The following is a 24,971-nucleotide window of genomic DNA, read 5'->3' on the forward strand; positions in this document are numbered from 1 at the left end:
TGGAATTTCCTAACTGATCACATACTTTCACTCATTTCCTCTCAAAATACAGGAAGCATCTGGACACACGTCACAGGCCTGGACGTCACAACGAAGCATATGAACATCTGGCTGTAATATAACCAAGCAAATTCAATCCAACAAACTCATTTCAAATGTGTAAATGTGTCTGGTTTATATCAAAGATTATGTTTTGTCTAAATCTTAAAACCTTGAAACTCTTGATTTATACATATTAGGCTGGTTTACCGAAAAGTCAAGTGCATTTCTGCAAATAGAAGTGAGCCCTAACCCACACTTCCTTTTAAGACACTGGGTGGCAGGTCATATGATTTCAAAGCAGAGCTGACACTAAGTAACATAGTACTACAGCTCAAGACAGGAAGTGCATTGAGCGCTAATACCGACTTCCTGTACTTTGACCGGGCTTCAAAATATCCCCGTATGCAAAAGTGCAGAGAAAGCGAGTGCAGCCTGGGCATGAAGCCAACAGCTAAAGACGGGGCTTTACATAAATGCCCCAAAGCTTTTTTAACTTTGAACCCAGCTGCATATCGTTAATAACACTTGGAAGACTTAACACTCAAAAACAGAATTTGAGACTGAAATGACAAGTCTTGAGCACTGTGGAAACATACCAGTGACTCTACACAAAGCATTACATCATGAAAAATAAACCTTTTAATGTCAGCAAAAGGAGGTTGAAAAAGTGGTGGATGTGGTCTTGTCAATTCACATATTTATTTGGCTAAACAAACTGCATGGTGCAGATAGAAATAACACCTTAAACCACCAAATAAGTGTGTTGAGATCCACTAGTGTTAACCAATATACTATATTAAGCACATTGTTTAGGCATACTGTGTGATCATGCACACACCTCCTCAAAAACATGATGATGTTCACTCTTCACTCAAACGTTCAATATTACCGTCTACTTGAACTCATTCTCATTGTAAAATAAAACTTCTCCACCAGCTTTCCCTGTAGGTTTCTCCCTTTGTTCAACAGGGCTCTACACCACGACTTTTGCCTGTTAAATTTTATTAGAAGTCGTGGTGCCACTACCAGTTTGCCTAACTGATAACCCGCTGCCGTTTCTGTAGCATACAAGAAGCATTAAATGGCAACCACACCAAAAGTGGAATGAAACAGCACTACTCATTTGAACCACGCCACATGGACCATTTATCAGCTCGGCCCAAATACAGTGCAGGGCAGCGCAGAGCAAGCTTACAGCAGGTGGGTTTACTAAACAGTGCTGTGAGATCCAGTGCCAAGCATTTGAGTTTGGCGCAGATTTCTCAGACATGCTAGCTGACATTCTCAGCAACACTTATTATTCTGTAAGTATATAGGCTAAATATATGTTTGTTTCAACCAGACCAATGTCTAATTTTATTAAAAGTAGAGACCTAACTCAGTCAGTCAGAACATTTAAATGTTACTCTATAAAAATTAAGTTGTTACACTTTTTACAGACTTTACTGTTTTTGTTAATGAAAATAAATTTCATTTACACTACATTTCAAGCTACTGCTACGGTCAAGTCACGCTACTGTGAAATGTGCATTGCAAACAAAACATGTAATATTCAGTGATACCACATGAGGTGTTGGTGCCACCAGTGCCACTACTGTCAAACGTTCAGTACCTTCTGCGGAAAAGCATCTCTACGGAATGAGGCTACCACCGCTGCACTGCATATGGTGTTTTTCTGATCACACACAGTGCTTGGCTCAGCTTTGGTCTCTATGACTCTCCCACATGGTTTCTGCAGCTGAGATGTCATATGACATCTGAACAGTGGCCTTCTCTTTGCTACTCTATAATAAAGTTGTGACTACTGATTCTTCTGTGTCCATCCCCTGCTTGCTGTTTTTCAATTACTGTTTAGTTGCTTAGTGTCTTTTTATCTTTATGAAGAATGGTCTGCTTTAATGCTGATTTTTCAGAAGCTGGACCATCCATATACAGGAGTATGTATACTGTTAAAACTCTATGACTACACACAGTCTCCATTTAATTAATCATTTGACATCAAAACCAACACCACCTGACTGCACCTGTGATTATTTAAACACATATTAAAGGTGGTGAATGCTTATGAAATCAATTACACTGGACTACTTTGTCTAAGACTGCTTTATGCTTGACATTAAAGAGTCTTCTTTTCATCAGAAAGATCACTGTGCCAAATTAAGTTCACTGTGATTCAATGCTGTAAGACAAGAAAACATGAAAAAGTCCAAGCAGGATGAATACTTTATACGCACTGTGTCGTGCCCGGCATTTAATGCCCTGTGAGGTCAAAACCTGCAACTGGAGAAGGCGTTTGGTTGCACCCCTTTTTGGCAGCAACTATGGTGGGAAATATTTGGGAGAAGTGGCTAAGCTGAGTGTGAAATTGTGCTTTCACAGAGATTTCAAAAGCCAAGGGGAGGGGAACTGGAGTGCTGGAGATATGAGAGGGAAGAATAGAAGACAAGAGCAGGAGTCAAGTGTGCTCAAGATGGCAAGAGGCAATAATGGAAAAAAGAATGAGAGAGAGACTGGGGAACCAAGCACTGGTTTATAAAATGTCCATTGCAGCACCTTTCTATAATAAAACTTATTTTTGTCTCTATAGGATTCCGGAGTTGCCTATATGGTTCTTTAAAAATGCTAGATGTAGCTGTCAGATCTTATTAAATTGAAATACACTCTTAATATGTGCTTAATATATCTTAATATGACTTAAACGTAAATTCAAGCCAGCCACTTAAAGACACCTTTTGACATAAACAAGCATGGAAGCTACTCTAAGATAAGTCAATAAGCTGTAAGCATTATGTTATAATTTTCAACAAAAACCCAGCAATAAAAGTCTTAGAGGAATTACACTCTTAGGCTTTAATGTTGACTGATGACAGCCATTCTTGTAATATAATACAGCAGTTTAAAAAGATAGCTCTCCCAAAAATTTTTTAATTCAGACTTAATATTCTTTTTATCCTTTAAGGTTATTGCACACGGAGTCCGAAATTTTCGCATGCGTTTTTCGGTATTCCTCATCCTTTCCTATCAAAATGCATGCTATGGATGCGAAAACACAGAAAATCGAACCTGATCTGAATTTGTGACAGACAAAAGTTTGGAGGCAGTGTAAACATGATTGACACAACGTGAGGTCGTATTTATTTTTTAACCGTGAAAACATTTCGGACTCAAGTGTGCAATGACCTTTAGTTGTTTCAAACCTGTATGACTTTCTTTCTTCTGTGGAACATAAAAGAAGTTATTCTGAATAATATGAATTGTTTTGTCTATCCAATGAAAGTCAATGGGGTCTAAATTATGATTAGAACCAATGATTTTCATTGCGGGACAAAAAAAAAAAAAAAAAAAAACTGACATTTTTCAAAATATCTTCTTGCATGTTACACAGAAAAAAGAAAGTAATTTTTGGGTGAACTATCTTAAGTAGGTATAGCCTATTTTAATTTGACTACCTTTAGATAATTTTGTTCAATTTATGAATGCCTGCGTGAACTAACTTGAAAAACTTGCAGCTACTTAAATGAGAAATCCTTGCCTTTGTGCCATTCTAATTTATTTTGTTTGTTATACTAATATTTAACATTATATATAATCAATGTGTGTTCATTAGCATACACGTATTTTTGTGGTATTGAAATTGGCATCAAGAGTTGTGTAACTGAACCGGTATTTCTGACTTCTGAAATGATGGTATTGTGACAACCTTTATTTTCTAAGAGTGTGGTCACAAAGTCTCATGGGCAAACATGATGAAGACAAAGCGAGAGAATGTAGATGAGTGAGAGACACAAGCGAAGGGTGAGGCTTGCACAGAGAGCGAGAGGCTCGGCCCTGACTGGTCGGACAAGCTCCCCAAATGCTTCATCAAACTGCCGGAGGGGAAGTTCTCAAAGGATTTTGGGACATTTTTTAACTCCTCTTCACTTTTAGTCCTACTGAAGAGGCATTTTTAAGCCTCATTCACTTCTAAATCCAGGATCTGCCAACCATAAACCAGGCACTTCATTGAAAGCCTGCACACCTGCTGCGATCAACATTCTGGCTTGGAGTCAACCTGATTCACCACATCACTGATCTGTGATCAGGCTCTACTCTGAACAACCTAATGAGCAATGATCACACAGATAGGAGGGAACTGTTCCTAGGGGAGGACACTGCATGTGGGTTAAAAGTCTCTGTATGGGCATGTGCTCTACACAAGCCAAATTCACTCTGTTTATCAGGAGTTTTCTCGAAAGCAAACAACAGCCAAAACTTTCACACAAACTCTGTTTAGAGTAACCCTGCTGTGATTAACCAACTGGTAAACATTTTGTCTTCATTTTTCCACATTCATGAGACCAGAGCTCTGTCCCTGAGGTGTGAAGTAATGGAGTCAGGGGCAAATGTGAGGACAACGTGAGAAAAAGAGGAAAAGTACCCAATAAAAGAGAAGTGGGAGGGTGGTAAGTGGAATAATTAAGAGAAGCAATTCACACTCATTTGTTAAAAACAAACGTATCATCTTCTCCCCTTCTGTTAAACTCAACTAAACCTAGATCTTTCAGAAATGAATGATTGGATGTTCCAGGAATAATCCGATGAACAGATAGACAGCAACAAAGTGCTAAACTAGGCTATATCTTTTCAAGCAAATTTAGTTTTACGTTTACTTTGTTTTTGCGTGCACCTGATCCCAAATTCATGCATTTCTTAGGCGGTGTTTACATAACATGCATTCTTGCATTCAAAAACAGCTAGAGCGCAACAAAATGGAACAGAATGCAGGGGTCTTGAGACACGTTTTTAAGTCATACTATTTTTAACTTGACACAATCTTACAAACACATTGCTCTTGGAAGGGAGCTAAAAAAAAACGCAAGTTGTAACGCAATGGGAAAAGTTGTCTGTTGTTGTCTGTATGGCTATATCGAAGGTAAGAAGAGGTTGAATCTAAAAACTAAAATTTCCCAAAAGGGTTTTACCATGCAAACTTTCAAACAACTAAAGCACAACACACTGTTTAAGTCAGCACTGCAGAAAAAAGTAGTATTAAAACTTTTAAAAAAAGTGTATAATTTATTGCAAAATTTTTAAAAAATAATATTATTTGTCAGCACCAATGGCCTCGTGGGCAGTGTGCCGACATGTGGCGCCGCTGCGCTTTGGGTGTCCCGAGTTCGAGTCCCGGCTTGCGGACCTTTCCCCAATCCTGTACTCCCTCTCTCTCTCCCACTTTGCTTCCTATCTAAAATACGGTTCTGTGCTAAAAAGGTAAAAACGGCCAAAAATGAATCTTTAAACAAAAATAATATTTATGTAATACAAATCATACATAATACAAATATTTCTGTAATTACATAGCTGGACGTCAACCATTGTGTCCCCTTTGAGATGGATGGATGGATGGGTGGGTGACCACATAAAGGTTTGTAGGTCCAACACAGAACAGACATTCCAAGAGACTGTAACACAGTCCACACCCAGTTCTGCCAGGATTCGCGCCACACAATTTTCAACTTTCTCTTAGTCTTTCTACATCTTGAACTCGCATACTTTTTCTTGTCTGTAGTCTGTGTTTCTCATTCTGTCTCTCTTTCAGATGGGGCTCCAACAGTAACGTGACCAGATGTGAAAGCGTGACTCTCTCAGCCGGTTATAAATCAGTTGCAAAACATCTACACACAACCAATGTATGTACACATGCAAAACTGTGCACCATTATTAGATGTGTGTGTGTGTGTGTGTGTGTGTATGTTTACTGGCACTGAACACTTGGGTGTACGTTCTGAAGCCAACTCAAACCTGGCTTCAATAAAAAGCAGTCCCATGACTTTTTATCCCCACAAAAGCAGGAATGGGATCAGGGACTTTCTAAACTACATTCAGTGACTTATAAAAACTGGTTTCAACACAAACTCTGTCTTGAATTAGATCTTAGGCTTTGCTGAGCTGAGGGAAATTAGTCTTGAATACATAAAACAGCTGTGATATAAAGAGCCGCCCACCACTACGCCCACAAAAACACATGAAATACTTGATTCATGCAACTCGGTATCTGTCACACGTAAGTGCTGGTCAAATTTGATCTGCCTTTGACCATCAGCAACACAAAAAAAATTTCAAAATCAGTTTATTATCCACTAAGTGAAAATTGTACACTCAAAAAGTAATAGCACACCTCTTCTAAAACAAGCCACACGATCTGAGGTATCATTCATTCATGTCCATAAGCTATGTGCCAAAGTTTAATATTTACTTTTAGGTGTTCATTTAAAACCCTAATCCTAATATGAGCAATAGAAATAGTCCTGCAAACAGCCCTAATAAGGTCAAGGAGTGTTTCAAACACAATCTGTTTTTCCTCCTTCCTGATGCGGATCAAGTGGCATGAGTGTGTCGGAGCTCATGCACAGAGCAGCTGGTTCACAGCTGTAAGCCTTGCTAGTTTGAAAGCACTGCCTCATCCCCGCGACCAAACCCAGAGCCCAAGGGACATCTCTGCTCGTGTGCGTCTCTCTCTCCTGCTCTCTGTTAGTGCTAATAGCTGCTGAGAGAGATGGGGAAGTAATTATGAGAGTCTGACAGGGCTTGGTTGAGAGGAAAGTACTCAATAGAGCAAGCGAGCGAGAGAGAGAGAGAGAGAGTCAGAAGAGATTTGTCTGCATTGGCCCGCTTCCATGCTGGACAGCAGAAGGAAGTTGTTCACGCTGAGTGAGGAAGTAACCCCATTTCCTGGCATTTCAGTATATACACCAAGCGCTCTCTATTCTGTTAAACGTTGACATGGTAACTAACAATAAACCCTTCCCGAAGCCATCTGTAATGACACAGGGGGCGTAATTGCATACAGATTTGATAACATAAGAACGAAGGGAGGTTTTCAGTGGAGCTCATTAAATCTATACGTCACGTGGGGCTAAAAGGCACCCTGATTGTTTAATGATAGGCTATGTCTAGTTTGGGAGGAAACCTGATAATTCTCAAGTGTCCTGAGAGCTGGCTGTATGCTAACGATCAGAAAGAACACTTTCACATCAGCACAAGCACACAAAAAAATGCATAATGTATATCACAAATAGGAATTAGGGATTGGTTATTGCCTGATAATACAGATTTTGTTTTATTTACTGTATTGGTTGATACACTGTACTGTACTGATTACATACACTATCGTTAAAAAAGTTAGATTTTTTTTTATGAAATTAATACTTTTATTCAGTAAGGGCACATAAAATTGGTCAATAGTGACATTTATAATGTCCCAAAACATTCCTATTTCAAATAAAAGTTGTTTTGCTGAACTTTCTATATCAGGATCTGATGAAAAAATTTGTCACAGTTTCATCATATTAAGCAGCATAACTGTTTTCAAAACTGATAATAATAAGATATGTAAGGACCAATTCAGCATATTAGAATGATTTCTGAATCATCATGTGACACTGAAAACTAGAGTAATGGCTGCTGAAAATTCAACTTTACCATCACAGCCAGGAGTAAAGTATATTAAAAAATGCACTAAATTAGAAAACATTTATTTAAAATTATTATAATACTTCACAATATTACTGTATTTTTCATAAAATAGCAGCATTTAAAAATGATTGATTTTAGTATTTAGTGTTTTATTTTTAATTTAGACAATATCGTATGCAATTTTAAATCAGCTTATCAACATTGGCCATATTAATACTAGTATATCCTTAATCACAAGCCCTTTGTAGATGAGGCTGATATTACATTACTAACATCAAAAATGTCTGACACACAGTCAGCAATACTAAGGAGGAAATTATGCTGCATGAAATTGGAATATAGTTCTCACGTCAGGCCTGTGAAGCTTGTACACAGACACGCTGGCACTGTGTCTGTGTGGCTGGTGCCAGGCTGAGCGTATTGCAGTGTGACAGGAATGCAGAACGTCTTAATTCCCACTTCATCTGTTAACCTGCTCAGTGGTTTTAATCCACGGATTTAACAAGCTTGAGCATCTCACTCCTTTTTGGCCTCCTGCAGCATTCTCCTTCAGTCTTAGGGGAAAAAAGGGGCGACACCTCAGTTGTGGAGATTTGGTTATTAGGAACTCAATGCATTGTAGTACACAGATGGGAAGTAAAAGGCTTCTCTGATCATTCCCTGGTTTCCTTTGCTCAAAATTGTCACCTTATGTTTTTAAGCAACACAACAGCCAATAAATCAGCAATCAGAGTGAATGAGCAACGTTCTTCAGTCCAGTAGTGTGCACTTCATTGGGGGCAGTTCATTGGGTACGAAGTGAAAACTAAACCAAAAAAGAAAAGTACACAAATGTACACTCACTTAACATAACTGGAGAATAATTTCAAAATGTCATCATAACACAACAAAGCGCCTTCCAGTGACCCCGTCAAGACCTCCACCGCACCAGCTGGTTGGATGTGGGCATCCCTGAGATATGCATGACCGTGGGCCATTTCATAACCGTCCTGTTGTGTTCTGAGAAGTGGGAGTATGCTGAAGATAAATCACATTTCACACCAGAGAGCAGCAGTGGGCTCAGAACCGTGGCCCAGGCACCATGCATGCCGCTCGCAGGCGGGAACAATGGGACAACTTCTTATTGCACACGCTGTAACAGCATATGTGAGCAAATACATGCGACTTGAAACAACCTACACAACTGAGGCGACGTGCCAGGCGGGGATAGAAAGAAAAGCTAAATCAATCCCACCCCAAGGAATGAAACTCAATACAGAGAAACAAGGAGAAACATCATCTGTGGGACACAATTGGCGAGCTGCAGCATTGTGAAAATGAGTGCATCCACAGGGAAATGTGAGACAGTGAGAGAGGAAGAAAACGAGAAAGGCAAGAGAGGGAGAGAGAGAGGAATGTGAAACACCAACAGCAGCATTCCTCCCTCTTCTTGCCGAGCCTGCAGTCATTATTTTGTCTTGTTTTCTTTTGTGAGGCTCCTCTATTCTGGAGGGATTGTGTCTGACTTGCATGTGGAATGGAAGTCATATGTGACCTTATTCCTCCAAACAAGTCTCTAATGCAACAACTGGCACCCTTTGTTTCTGAAACCCGCTGAGACGAGCTGCTAAGCATAAATAAACAGCCGTCAGATGGAAAACTCTACAGTACTGCTGAACTGAGAAATACAACAAATACACAAACCATCATTCAGCTTCATTTTTCTGGAAACAGAAAATTCACACTCCACAACACACATACCTCAAAATAACGAGTAAAAAGATTTCCTCCTTACTCTTAAAGACGAAAACCCAAAAAAACCACTTTGAAAACCAAAACAAAAGTCCATATTTTCGCCTCATACGTGTCCATTTTGAATTCTTCTCTCACATAATGTTACTGAAAGCTGCTGCAGACTCTTTCACATCTGGGCAGAGGTGTGAAACACGAGTGTGGCCCTCAGAAAAATAAAATAAAATCTTAGGGCTTTTTAAATGTTTATGCTAAATATATAAATAAAATATCTTATACATTTATTTATTCGTGCGTTTTCGATACCGTGACGCTGACACACGCCATTCGAGGTGGAGAACCGAGACATGAGCGCTGATGCTCCACACCGCCGTACAGCTGCGTAACTTACTGACGGCTAATTACTCTTTTAAAAACGTGTTCTGAAATATAAGCCGTTAAAGTACTTACCATATGATACTTTAAGGCAGCAAATAACGATAAGGATCACTTTGCCCGAAGAGACACCGGGTAATTGGCCCATATTTTGAGTAAAATCCACATAGAGCCGCCAGCGCGAGGCTGTGCTCCGTCAGGTTAAAGCGTAACGAATCTCAAAATGATCTTCAAGAGCAGGTAAACGAATTATATTTGATAGCGAAGCTGTCTTTTGCCTGTCAGAATGTCTCGTTTGGCCACATAAATCCGTTTACTGCCTTCATTTGAAAGTTTTTTGTTCTTGTAGCTGCGCTGTGATCCAACTCTCTGAACTTCTCTCTTCTTGTCGTCCTAGCCACTGAAGTCTCACACGGAGATGTTCTTCCGCGAGCCTCTATATACTGATGGATCTATAGTCTGTGATGCGTCTATAAATAACGAGCTCCTCGAAAGTTTACTTCCTTTAAGTCATTTAAAATATTCGTAGAGATAAACTATGAATTTAGTTAGCTTTGAGCAGGTTTTGAAAGAAGTTCTTGATTTTGTGCCAATTTTTATTTATTTTTTTCTTGCCGTGGCGGAGGAATTTTCACTTATTCTGCAAAGACGAGTATGACTCAAATTTAACCCGTTCATATTTTTTCCTCTCCACCCGTTGACGTTAGTAAGTATATTGCCCACCCCTATCTCTGGGGTTTTGATTTAGAGTGATTTATCCGTTTATTCCTTGTCTTTCGCATCTGGCAGGCTCACGTGTAGTAATAGAAAACATATTAATAACAAAAAGGGGTTGTTGTGTTATGATTTATCACAACCTAGCAACAACATTTTGATATTAATCTGTTTTCCAGACGTTGATATCTGCAAATTATGTATTTTAGTATATGTCCCTATGAATTTGATGACTTCTTGGATGTTTAATTTAGATATTAGCACAAATGAAAAGCAGATTTGTTCACTAGTTCAAATTTTAGGTAGGCCTGTGTGTGTGTGCGTGTGTTCCTTTATCATTATCCTTTATCATACTTCTTTATTATTTATCATACTTATCTGAAAGAAGTATAAAAGTATATGAGAATACATGAAAGGATTTAACTTTATGACTGAAGCATGTCACATTTCCACAGATAAGCAGTTAATAAAAGGGCGGCCACATACTTAATGTGCGCCAAATGAAACCAGTTTTTGTCATGTTTAAGCATTGCTATGGGAGCAAATGGCCACATACATTCTCAAAAAGTGACAGACCCTAAATGGTGTGACAAAATTCACCAAAAATTGCTCCTTGTCAACAAGACTATAATTTATAGTCTAGCTTGAGTGTAAGTCCATTTTTTGGCAAATAAGTTAAGAGCAACTTGAGTCCAAGTCTGTGAGTTTCCATTTTTGCATAAGAGTAAACACATTATCCTCAAACAGAAAATGTGTATCATTCAAAGTTTTTGAGAGACCTTTGTAACAAATGATTAAACGGACAATGTCACCTGCTGAGGAAAAAATTATATCAGTCGGTGAAACAAGCTGCTCCTGTCCTGCCCTAGTTCTTTCCACCTACACACATCAAACATTATAACTCAAATATGTAATGAATCAAGTACCATCTACCCAGAGATCATCAAAGATGTGCCTGTGGGACACCATTGTTTAAGTTGTTGCATTGAAGGGCACCTCTTGTAAAGGCAAAATAAACAAATCAATCCCTTTTTTTGTTCATGTCCTCCAGTGCTTTCTGATGAAAGACTTTGCATTGAATAGAGCGAATTAACCCTTCTAGTTTGCCTGTAGGGGGTCCAGCTTTAGTTACTCTAGCTGACTGCAGTCGTCGCTGTGCCATATGCCTTTCTCCAGGGTGTCGTAGACTTTCTGTTCTTTCCCTGTTTTTCCAGACCCAGACGGCACGCAGGTCTCAGCTCATTCCTCAAGGATGACCTTTTCAGATGCACATCATGTGATTTTCAATTACTGCTCTAGTTATATTGCAATATAGAGGAATCTGATGATTACGATCTCGGGTTTTTATAGCCTTGACTGACAAATCAAATTAATTTCCCATAAATTTAAGAGATCTTTAGTGAAAATGCCTGATTTCAATATTGTTTGTTTTATCAAAGTCACATTTATTTTTTGGCTTCACATTGACCAATTCTAACCTATTAATCATTTTCACTAGGAGTTTCTTTTGGAAACTCCCTAAAAGTCCCTAAAAAACAACAGCTTTAACCTTTGGGTGTGCCATCTGTGCCTCTGAACTCAGATTGTGCTCATTCAGCAAAAACATTTTTAAAAATCTGTACAACATATCATCTGAAGCCATCTGTAAACTTAGTTTCATTTATTGTTATTTTAAACTTCTAGAAAACGAAAATGCCTGATCTGGATCTAAAGTATCTTTTCTGTAGTAAAGGGAAGAGAGTAAATCTGTCACATCTTGCACGTCAACTCAAAAATTAATAATAATAATTATCGCCCATATCATATTTTGTAACTGATGAGTACCACAACCAACAACATATCCGGTGGTACATCAGTAGCACAGCACCTATACTGTACTAATGAAAACACCTTCATAAGCCTCAAATTTCTACAGCCTTTCAAAGTTGAAACAAACATTATTTCAGATTGACGGACACTTGATGCCAGGGCTGCAAATATAAATATCAAAATGAGTGAATGTACCCATGACAAGGGAAAGGTCAGAAACTGCTGGCACAATTTTTAATGGCCTGCCATCCAGAGAGTGATTTACCGCAGTAGGCATGCGTCAAAGGGGCTAGATAAAACGCTGATATATTGCGGCTAGGTGGCATCAGAAGACTGATTGCCTCACGATTGGTTACCTACACCCCCACCTCTTCTGTCCACCCTCCATTTGCGTGGGAAACTACACTTAGTACAAACCAAAAATTTGGCCTTGACATTTGAAAAGGAAGTTACCAGTTTGAGAACATTTGGACAGACAGACAGACAGATAGACAGATAGATAGATAGATACATACATACATACGGACGGAAGGACAGACAGATACATGCATGAACACACTGTCAGGCAGAAGTATTATCTATCTCTTGCTCTATTAAAATGAAATAAGAGAGGGGGCACAGGAAGTGAGGGGCATATTTAGTGGTAGATTATCTCACTCTCGCCTGCAGCATATGAGCTGGATGGCACTGCAAAAACTATAGCAGTGGCTGTAAGATGAGACAGTGTTGATCACATATAGGCTTAAGATCTGCTCTAGCAATTCCAAATATATAATATATAAAACGATTAAGGTATTTTAAATGTGCAACTCATCCCTACTTATGGATCTCTATGATATGTTTACTTCCTAGTGTCATTATAGAAAGAGAACCAGTTAGATGACAACAGGTGAGGTCTGGGAAAAGACAGCATGGATTAGTTTGACCTGTTTACCCATTTCTGCTAATTGTTACCCATACATTTAATTATTTATGCATCATCTTATCCATGCATCATCACATTAGGTCATCACATCATGTTTAACACACAAAAGCTATCCACAAAAAAAAAACTAATATATATGCTAACATGTGACTTGCAATGATGGCATAGTTTTATCCAACAGTCCCTTCTTTTCTACAGAATGTGAAAGGAATTGAAAGCGTTATCATGTGATGAGTCATGTGACATGCAGATGACAATTTGCATCAGCATTATGAATATGACACACATGAAGCTGGAATATTTGGTTCTTTTGACTGTAAGGTGCTTGATTCTGAACACAACAGTCATATAGTTAGACACAATCATGCTAACAGTTAAAAGACTCGAACTCAGGAAGAGAACAAGAAAATGACCTGGACAGAAAAGCTGTCATTAACAGACAGAACCACACAATGCAAAAATATGTGACATGTTTATATTCAGAATTGAAAGACTGGCTTTCTTTCAAAATAAGTTGATGAATTGGCCACACGAACAGGAGGGTTAAGTGAATTTGAAAAGGAATTACAAAAAAAGAGCAATTCAAAAAAATACTACATAGCTAATGGAATGTATCTATCAGGCCTATAAACATCAGCCCTTAAAAATTTTCAGAACTTTCAAACAAAGTTCTCCCAAGCCGACATTCAAAATTTGCCTTAATAAACACAGCTTTTCCAATTAAAAATAACACTTATATGAATTTCTATGCATCTCAATTCAACTTTCGGTTCAAATTCGAATTACAATTCTGTATCCAGTTTGCTACCTCAATTCAAATGAAATGTATTTGAATTTGAAAGGCATTCTCAATTCAGTTTGGTGGTGTAAAACCCATTTCACTGTAATAGTGCACACAGACATGCGTTTCACTATAAAAAGTATTAAAAAAGCTGTTTAATTTACTTTAAAGATCTGTTTATACCTTATCCCTTAAAATGAGTCAACTTGATACAGTCATTTTAAATAATATTTTGTCTTTAATAAAACCAATAAATCTACATGTAACAATAGTGTGCAGGTGTAACCTATTCACAAATTAGATGGCTGTTTGATGATAATGTGCTAACTTTATGTGGTAAGCACCTAATGAATCTTTAACATCTTTTTGCACTTTTGTCTTCAAACTAAAACAGTCACGGTCCTAGCATGGACAAAAGCCAAGTTCTCAAGAATCAGGTTCACTTTGCGCAAGTGTTGGGATCACCGCAGAACCATACCACTTCTCCACGTTCCACAGTGGTCAGGGCTCTGGATCGGCTTGCGGCCCCCTCTGACACATCCTGGCACGAAAACCACTCTTGTCCTCAGAGGGGCCAAGACAGTAGAGAGGTTACTGGAAGATGGGGTAAGGAGAGAGCATGGCAGTTAAAGCTGTGAGGTTCTTTAGGGGGAGAAATTTGTGTGTGTCCTGTAAGCGGACCTTGGGTCTTGGCTGGGGCAGGTGGACGGAATTTGCTGTTGCAAATGTGATGTCTACTCAGCCATCACATACACGGCGAGAGGGCTATTTATACAGCACTGTGGGAAAAGGAGAACGCTCGTGTTTATGAGCATTGACCTACAGACATGGAGAACGAAGGCTATATCATTTCAGCCTGAGGACACCATTAGTGACATGGAGGTCAAAGTCTGCATGTGGAAACATACAGTTTATATGTTTACATACTCCTTGCACAATTTGTGAGATTTTTATCATTTTAATTATAAAGAGTTACATATATATGTGAAATAACATCGCTTTGATGTTAGTTGACATATTTACTTATAGGCCACAAGACTAAATAAATAAAAAAGTAATAAAATATGAAATGATAAAATTATAAAAAAAAGCTAAATAACATTAAAATAATAAAATAGATTAAAATAAAATAAAAATTAAATACTAATAATAAATAATACCATGTGATGCTCGAGAACGAAACACACAAACATTGGTTTATTTAGAACCAATAAAGAATCAATATGTAAATTTATGAACAGGATAGTTTGTGTAAATAAAGATATTGTTTTGACTTGTGGAACGTAATGGCTTCATCAGGAAAGAATACATTTAAATATCTTACAGATTCTGCAAAATGTATGTGAACCTAACTTAGGAAAAAAGAAAATGTAAATGTAACACAACTGTAAGTGATTATGGTATGATGCATATAACAGTGGGGTCTTCAAAAGGACACTTGTGACGATTTATTACAAGTGTGTGTAGGTGGTTTACAGCCATAGGGTATGGCAAATCATTTTAGAGTTCATGCTGAATAAACCACCCTTTGATTTTCTGAGGCCGGTCCCACCGGCTTAAAAGTGCACTGAGGTCAAAGTAATTCTCTATGGTCGGTAGCCTCTCAGCCAGTCCGGAGGGAATAAGTGAGAGTGAGAGAGACAAAGATATAAATAAAAAAATAAAAGATCATTGATGAAAGTGCTGAAGATATTGAAATATATGCAGATTTATTGTCTACTACATGCAGTATACATACAAACATGCACATATACACATACATGTAAGAGCATGACATTGGGGAAAGTGTAAAGTGAGTGAGCCTAGTGTTTTTCCTGCCAAGGGTTAATTGTGTCATAAATCCAGCCTGAGGCCAGGCATGACTGGTATTCACACCTCCGACTGCAACACAGACACCCACATCAGCGTATATAGAGCGGCTATAATTAGGAATATATAATTCATAAGATATCCCCAGCATCCGTGGTATAGTTTTTATATACCTGTTGCAGTTACAAAAAGGAACTGAAAAAGGGCATAAACAGTGTAAAACAAAAATTTATTAAAATGCACAATTTTGAAAGAATCCCTCTTGAGGATCCAAACAGAATGGCACAAAATGACTGTTTCCAGACAAGTTTCCTGAACTGTCCGCTATTCCCTGCTAAAATAAACCAGCTTAAGCTGCTTTTCTGGTCTCCCAGCTTGGTTAGGCTGGTCTTTTCATTGGCTTAAGAGGGGTTTTAAGCACTTTTTAAACAATTTCTAGTTAAACGCTAGCTTGGTCAGCCTGGAAGACCAGCTTTAAGATGAGTTCAAGTTATTTTTAGTAGGACAGTTTCAGACAAAAAGATAGTTTAGCCCCAAAAATACAGATGGCTTAGTGTGTCTGCATATCAAGCTACTAAAAAAAATACCTAAATAAAATGCACAGTATAGATTTAAACATTGTGTTAACATGAGAGTTAAGTTTTTAATATGTGACCCTGGACCACAAAACCAGTCATAAGTAGCACAGGTATATTTGTCGCAATAGCCAACAATACATTTTATGGGTCAAAATCATATTTTCTTTTATGCCAAAAATCATTAGGATATTAGGTAAAGATCATGTTCCATGAAGATATTTTGTAAATTTCCTATCGTAAATATATCAAAACTCTATTTTTGATTAGTAATATGCATTATCTAGATTTTTTTCACCCTCAGATTCCAGATATTCAAATAGATATATCTCGGCCGAATATTGTCCTATCCTAACAAACTATATATCAATGGAAAGCTTTCAGATGAAGTATAAATCTCAATTTCAAAAAATTTAAACTTATGACTGATTTTGTGGTCCAGGGTCACATATTGTTTTTGCAAACTCATATCGAACTATCTAATAAAGCAACTCTTTGTAATGTTTGAATGATATGGTATGTATTTCTTGTGATATCTTTTCTACATTCTTTTCTAGGGTAAATCAACATTATGCCACAAATGCTGATGACTGAACCTGAAACCTTTTTTAAAACCTAGTTAAGCAGCAAAATGAAGTATCCCTACACATCTAACCCAATTACAGCGACGCGTTACTATACACTCCCATATGGCTGATGAGCTGTACGTATGAAGTTTAGTGTGACCTCGGTACGAGGGTCACTCCCTTTAGTGTATGTAATGGAGACTGTGTACACACAGGGTGAAGGGGCATCAAGCTTCAGCCGTCAGTCTTGTTTCAGGCCGGGTGAGGGAGGAGGGCAGTTCCCAGGCCCCCATGTGTACGTTGGGGGGCAATAACTCACAAGCTCCCTCAGAACTTCCTCTTTCGTTCCTGGTTTTTACGACCCCTGTAGACTGGAGTACAGCTGCTCAGGCTCTGCGGTGCGAATCGAGGGAGCGTGAGAGAGGAGAAACAGGAGGAGAGACAGGACAGCAGGAGAGCTGATGGAGAAAGGTGAAATCACAGTGTCAATTTGAACAACGAGCAGGAGAAAGAGGAAGCCTGATATTAAGATTCATGGCATATTGTGATAAATACTGCAACCAGAACTACAATGGCTACAAAACAAGCCACTGTGTATGAGAACGACACTATATTGACGCTGTATGATTTATGCTGGTTAAAGTGTCACTATAACAAATGAGAATGACTTGACAAACAGTTCTCATGCAAATAAAGAAATATTAGATACAATCTATTAACCATAATCAATTCAGTAAAATAAATTGGGACACACAAAATTTTCCACCAAACAGTAAAATATAATCTTAACTGAATTTTAAAAGAAATCCAACAAAACATTTACAGAAGAAACAATCACCACTGTCATGCTGGCGAGAGTTGCAAGACTTGGACCCTCCTTTAAAAAGCAAATCAAAGAGTCCATTTTTTTAGTCCATTTTATCACCTGCCAGGCAATGATTGTAAGAAAAAGTAATAGCAACAAACATGCAGGGCAAGTTAAGTTAAATAATTAATTTAATTTAAAACGATAAATGTAGAAAATATAATAAAATTGAAAACTGTTATATTTTACAGCATTCATTAAACTTTGTTCATTTTATTCAAAAACATTGGATCTTTTTTTTTTTTTTGTAAATGCTGAGATTAACATTAACTAAGATTAATGAATGCTGTATATTGTTCATTGTTAGTTAATGTTAACTAATGTAGCTAAACGTTAACAAATTAAACCTTTATTGTAAACAAAAAACCCTCAAACCTTCAATGGTAGTGAGTCTGTGTGTACATATCTAATATCCTTATGTATTAGAAATACATATTATTATTTTACAGTAAAAATAACTAGTAGTAACTATGGTATTTTGGCAGAAAGTGCTGTTACCATTGTACATTTTTACCATTATATATTTTTTCCTTGTACTTAGGACAGTACTAAATGCATTCTTTTCACACATTTGGCCATATTCCTTATAATAATACTAAGTTAATACAGAATGACTGAATATATTTCTGTCTTTCTTTCTTTTTTATCTCTTCCAGCTGCCAGTTTTCTCCAAAACAATTCCAATACTTGTTCACACACATCATTAACTTTCCCTGCAAACCACTCGGAGACAATGTGTGCGCACAATCAGCCCCAACCCCTGATCACACCAAATATTTTAATCCAATCGGCTTCGTTTTCACATGACTGTCACGCACCCCTGCCACCATGGCAACAGAAAAGAGAGAGACGGGAAAAAGGTAGAAAAGAGACCAAGAGATAGAAGGAGTGGCAAAATGTTCCCTCATCCTCCTCCGGCCTTATAACACTGAACACCATCTTGTAAATGAGCACTTGGCTCTTATTCTGCCCTGCTGCATCACTAGAGCAAGAGTGTAGATGATCAACAGTGTGCAAACACTTCCCCTCTCACACAGCTTCTCACAGCGTCAGATAAGGGTCTTCTGCGAAGGTGAACATGAGATAGATAAACAGATAGCCTACACCTTTTCTCAGGTTGCAGTGGCACGGAGTATTTGATCTCAAAGTGAGAATGATTTAACTAGGTTTATTACTTTTTTTTTGTTGTTGTTGTTAACAACCGTTTATTAAGTTTTAATTTGTGGAACAGTGGTACAAAACAAAAAGCAGCTGTACACATTTAAAACCCACCCCGTGGTAGACTAAAAAAATAAATAAAATAAATAATAATAATAAACATTAATTAATATTAATAGATAAACAAATAACAATCAAATAATTTTTACAAAGATTTTAGAAAAGAAGACACAACATTAAAAGCTGAATGTCATGAATTTACAGTTTTCACGTTAGATCCATGCATATGAGAAGTAGAGGGTTCCATTGAGATAATGTCCAACAAATATAATTAGTCTTTAAAAAATTTAAATTAATCCACCGTTTTAAATTTGTACTTAATTTTATAGTATATTAAGTCACATTTCCAAATATTTAGGACCCACCTTCTTTCAGTTATACACTACTACCAATCAAATGTTTTACATTGTGCAGTTTTAACATCCTGTTTGTTTTTATAATTTAGATGCTTTACACCAAGTGAAAGCTGAGAAAAAGGAGGCCTCAGAGATTATCTTTGCTGAGACGGTGCAAACATGGCTCTGTTGTGGTCCTGAACGGCTTGGGGGCATTGCCTTGTGGTGGAAAGCCCTGAGTTCATCAGACTATCCGTTCAATGAGGAGTAAAGACATCTTTTTTGAATCATAAAATTAGCTTCAATCCTTGAAAAGCTTCAAGTCCCGAACAGCAAACTGGTAATGTTTCAGTCTGTAGTACTTCAGTGTTTCTGCCTTGGATGTTGAGTTTTCATTTGCATTTACTTCCAGTTTGCAGATGCAGATTGCATTTGTTTTAAATTGTAAGTTTTACAGGCTCTTCTCCTGGCATTTGCTTTATAAATTCAGAATTAACTGTTATTTAAGTCACTTTGTCATTCATTTTACCATATTCTGTATGTACATTGTATATTAAGCTTTGTCCCCCAGTTTCACAACAAGGCAGTCCCAGAATAAAATGCAAGTTTGAGCCGTCTTAATTGAAAATAACTTGCTCTGACAGATCTTAAAATGTCATTGCCATTGCTTTGTCTCAAGATGCACACCAGCAATGTTTTTATTTTTTTTTTGGCATTTTTTATAAAAGCGGTTTAAACATCCTAATTTAACTAAGGCCGAGTCCTGGTTTAAGATAAGCCAAGTCTGTGAATCTGGGCATATGTTTTGAAGTGTTTTTTTTTTTTTACTTTTTTGTTTTACCTGAATGTAATGCTATTTTCCCGTTCAAATAGCGTGGGGCAAAAATAAATATATTTGCATGTAAACTAAAGGATGTTGTTGACTTTTTGATTCAAAACCATATTAATTGCAGTCCTGTGTGTTCTCTGATTGAAAGGAGTAAAAAGCAGTTGTTAAATAAATTATTTCATTTAAGTTGAAGAAATGTTGATTTTTATGACCATCTTGATAGATTTTTCAACATTGAAATAACATTATTTCAGGGTGCAAACTTTTTTTGGATCTGTGTGCAGTGAATTACGCCGTATAAACTCGAAAAAAATCAGCTCTACTCAAGAGCGACTAGGTTCATGAGCACATCACGTGACTCCTCTCGGTTTATTACTTTTTTAATAATCAATAAATCTCTAAATTGAGTATGTCTGTCTCAAGGTGTAAATGATTTTGACTATTACAACAGCGCCTAATAACGTGATCTTTTCTTTTTAACAAAAGTGTGTGGGAGGCCATAGATAACACTGATGGTGATAACTATAAATCAGCTCTATCTGGTGCCTGTGATGCATATCGAGAGTTTTTATGAAGAACATTGCTAAACATGCATAACTGAATGCTCTGCGTACTCCAAAGACAGCTACTGCTAAAACGCATCCACAAATCTAATGCGCACGGGTTTTTATCTATTCATTCGTTTCTACAAAGAAAACAAATCCAGCATAGTTCAAGGCCTGGTAGTGTTTATCAGCAGGTCAGCCTCAGCAAACTCCCACTTCCCCCTCTGCGAAGAGAAACTGAGGGGTGAAGAGTTGAGTCTGAGCATTGTGGTTGGTGATGCAGGCTACCGTGGCAGCTTCTCTATTCGGCTGTGCCCACTTCCTGCAAACACTCAGACATAATGGGGTACGAACGTCAGCGTCTCGCTATCTCTGCACCTTTTCTTGCACCTAGTCGCAAAAATCAGCTCTATTTGTCGGTTTCCGTCTTGTCGAAAATAGCACCAAAACGGAAGGCTATAGCGCCCCAGACCGACAACAGGAAGGTTTGGAGACGTTTTGTAACTCAGGGTTTTTAAACTGCGCGCTCTGGTGGTTGTGCACAGAATAAACTGCAGAAAATACTGTTTTTTTCCAACGGCGATGGTAACCAAAAACTATTGCATCTTGTAGGTGATTTATGTCAGAAGAATCTAGAAAACGTGACCTAAAAGTGAGCAGACTGTGATATTTAAGTAACCTTTCGTTAAGGATGTCATGTTAGAAATTCCTATCTGAGTTTATCAGGTCATGCTTTCCAACTAATGTTCTAGTTAACTAAAAAGCACATTCATGAGAAATTACATAAAAAAACCTGACCTGCTTTTTGGCAATAAAAACCCATAAAGCCACAGGTAATTGGAACCATCTCTTTAGGTACAGTGGTGTGAAAAAGTGTTGCCCCCCTTCCTGATTTTTTTGCATGTGTGTCACACTTTAATGTTTCAGATCAAACTAATTTAAATATTAAGTGAAGTGACATTCAGCCAAGTATGGTGACCCATACTCGGAATTCGTGCTCTGCATTTAACCCATCCAACGTGCACACACACAGCAGTGAACACACACACACACCGTGGACACACACCCGGAGCAGTGGGCAGCCATTTTATGCTGCAGCGCCCGGGGAGCAGTTGGGGGTTCGGTGCCTTGCTCAAGGGAACCTCAGTCGTGGTATTGAGGGTGGAGAGAGCGCTGGACATTCACTCTCCCCACCTACAATTCCTGCTGGCCGGAGACTCGAACCCGCAACCTTTGGATCACGAGTCCAACTCTCTAACCATTAGGCCACGACTTAAGGAAGGGACTTCCCCCTTCCTTAATCAAAGATAACACAAGTAAAAACAACATGCAGTATTTGAATGAAGTTTTTTATTATGAAGGGAAAACAAAATCCAAACCCACATGGCCCTGTGTGAAAAATGGCTTGCCCCCTAAACCTAATAACTGGTTGGGCCACCCTTAGCAGCAACAACTGCAATCAAGCGTTTGCGATAACTTGCAATGAGTCTGTTACAGCGCTGTGGAGGAATTTTGGCCCACTCATCTTGGCAGAATTGTTGTAATTCAGCCACATTGGAGGGTTTGAGCATAAACCGCCTTTTTAAGGTCATGCCACAGCATCTCAATAGGATTCAGGTCAGGACTTTGACTAGGCCACTCCAAAGTCTTCATTTTGTTTTTCTTCAGCCATTCAGAGGTGGATTTGCTGGTGTGTTTTGGATCATTGTCCTGCTGCAGAACCCAAGTTCGCTTCAGCTTGAGGTCTTGAACAGATGGCCGGACATTGTCCTTCAGGATTTTTTGGTAGACAGCTGAATTCATGGTTCCATTTATCACAGCAAGTCTTCCAGGTCCTGAAGCAGCAAAACAGGCCCAGACCATCACACTACCACCACCATATTTTACTGTTGGTATGGTGTTCTTTTTCTGAAATGCTGTGTTACTTTTACGCCAGATGTAATGGGACACACACCTTCCAAAAAGTTCAACTTTTGTCTCGCCAGTCCACAGAGTATTTTCCCAAAAGTCTTGGGGATCATCAAGATGTTTTCTGGCAAAACTGAGACGAGCCTTTATGTTCTTTTTGCTCAGCAGCGGTTTTCGTCTGGGAACTGTGCCATGCAGGCCATTTTTGCCCAGTCTCTTTCTTATGGTGGAGTCATGAACACTGACCTTAACTGAGGCAAGTGAGGCCTGCAGTTCTTTAGATGTTGTTATGGGGTCTTGGATGAGTCGTCGCCGCGCTCTTGGGGTAATTTTGGTCGGCCGGTCACTCCTGGGAAGGTTCACCGCTGTTCCATGTTTTCGCCATTTGTGGATAATGGCTCTCACTGTGGTTCGCTGGTGTCCCAAAGCTTTAGAAATGGCTTTATAACCTTTTCCAGACTGATAGATCTCAATTACTTTCTTTCTCATTTGTTCCTGAATTTCTTTGGATCTCAACATGATGTGTAGCTTTTGAGGATCTTTTGGTCTACTTCACTTTGTCAGGCAGGTCCTATTTAAGTGATTTCTTGATTGCGAACAGGTGTGGCAGTAATCAGGCCTGGGTGTGGCTGGAGAAACTGAACTCAGGTGTGATAAACCACAGTTATGTTTTAACAAGGAGGGAGGGGGGGGCAAATTTTTTTCACACAGGGCCATGTGGGTTTGGATTTTGTTTTCCCTTCATAAAAAAAAACCCTTCATTTAAAAACTGCATGTTGTGTTTACTTGTGTTATCTTTGATTAATATTTAAATTTGTTTGATGATCTGAAACATTAAAGTGTGACAAACATGCAAAAAAATAAAAAAATCAGGAAGGGGGCCAACACTTTTTCACACAACTGTATAACTGACAGTGACCTTGTAGTGAGACATCTACCAGTCCAAAGATTAAAAAACACCTACATATGTTAGTGTGAACTGTACTAACAAAAAGAAAAGCAAATAAAAACTGTGTTTTATTTACACTGTAGGTTTGGTGAGCTGAACCAACTCTCTTCTGATAAGTATTTTAGCCTTATTCAGTTGGTCCATGGGCATCTGGTTGGTTACTGTGGGTTTAATTCTTCAATGCATGTAAAACACTGATAAAAGTAAACACTGAAAGAGAAAGCTGTTGGATCCCAGATCAGATATCATCTCTGCAACCATGCAAAAGGCAGGACCACAGATCCAGATGTATGTAGTTCTAGACTGCACCAGATTGCATTTGACCCAACTCTCTGCTTCTCAAAAAACGTGGTAGGCCACCACTACTGACACTAGTTTCAATGATCTGGTCTGGATTGAGTAACTGGACATGACCTCAAATCTACTCTCAGTGCAAGTGCTGTTTGTTGGGGAACTTGAAATAAATAAAAATGTAATACCATAGTATAAGCCACTAGATGGCCGTAAAGCCCTACATTTAAACAAGTAAAATGAAATCAAATTATGATTATAAACCAAGAAAAATAACTATTATTAGTATTTTAATTATAAAATCTATTTTTTATCTTTTTTACATTTTACAACACTTTGGTAGTTTGATATACCACATACATTATGCCTACAAAACATTTGAACATTGGGAATTTAATAATGTAGATTCGATTAGTCTAAATTCTTAGTCACCGGCCACACTGACACTTGGTCTGCGTCCCAAATGGTGTAGTGATGACTTTTCAGGGAGAGAATATCATGACAACCACATTGATTGAACAATGTTTGTAAAGTGTGTTCCCAGTGACCCCCTTTTGAGCCATTCACTATCCTTCTCCAAAACTGTCCTTATGAAGAGGACAGACTTCGGAGTGGTTAGGGCATGCTAGGGATGATCACTTCTGAATATTGTTTTCTTTACTGCTCATGACAGAACATAAAATCCAGCAATAAAATATTATTTATAAAAAAACGTTCAGAATAATATTAAACACTCACCTAATACAATGGGTTTCAACGAATGTTTAAAATATTTATATATATTAAAAAAAAAAACTCAAGGTAGTTCTCCACGTGTCTGTGTTGTTGTTAAGCCGAAGACACAGCCAACGGATCATATAGAGGGGGATGAGGATTCAAAACTCAATTTTGAACATCCATCTTGAAATAACTTATCGTCTGTTAATTTCTTATAAATTAATGGTATTTTATATTACATAAAAAGTGAGGGCTCTGGGCCTTGTCAAATTACATTAGTTCTAACTATACATAACTATACTCCGCTGCTCTGAATGAGAAGTTAACCAATATGGAGAGTGATTTTTCAGAGTAGTTATTCAGATCATGCCTCCATGCCAGAAATATCAGATCCAGCCCAGGACGCCAGATGCCTGTCAGAATCTGGTAACAGAACAACTAGTCAGCAAAATTGTCTAATACCCAAAACCCATTAACAGCAAGTCTTCTATTAAAATATCATAAGTCTTCTATCAGCCAAGCAGTTGACGAA

General features: G+C 38.1%; 1 protein-coding gene across 2 annotated transcripts in view; it reads right to left on the bottom strand.

The window, feature by feature from the left end:
• Window positions 1-10,005, bottom strand: part of LOC306849712 (uncharacterized protein) — a 45,410-nt gene extending 35,405 nt beyond the window's left edge. For both annotated transcript variants that reach the window (XM_079384962.1, XM_079384961.1), the window contains exon 1: window positions 9,679-10,005. In XM_079384962.1, the coding sequence (XP_079241088.1) occupies window positions 9,679-9,751 (73 nt within the window). In that variant the 5' untranslated portion in view covers window positions 9,752-10,005. The remainder of the gene's footprint in view (window positions 1-9,678) is intronic.
• Between the last annotated feature and the right edge of the window lie 14,966 nt (window positions 10,006-24,971).

This window comes from Barbus barbus (genome assembly GCF_936440315.1).
Source record: "Barbus barbus genome assembly, chromosome: 29".
Lineage (NCBI taxonomy): Eukaryota > Metazoa > Chordata > Actinopteri > Cypriniformes > Cyprinidae > Barbus > Barbus barbus.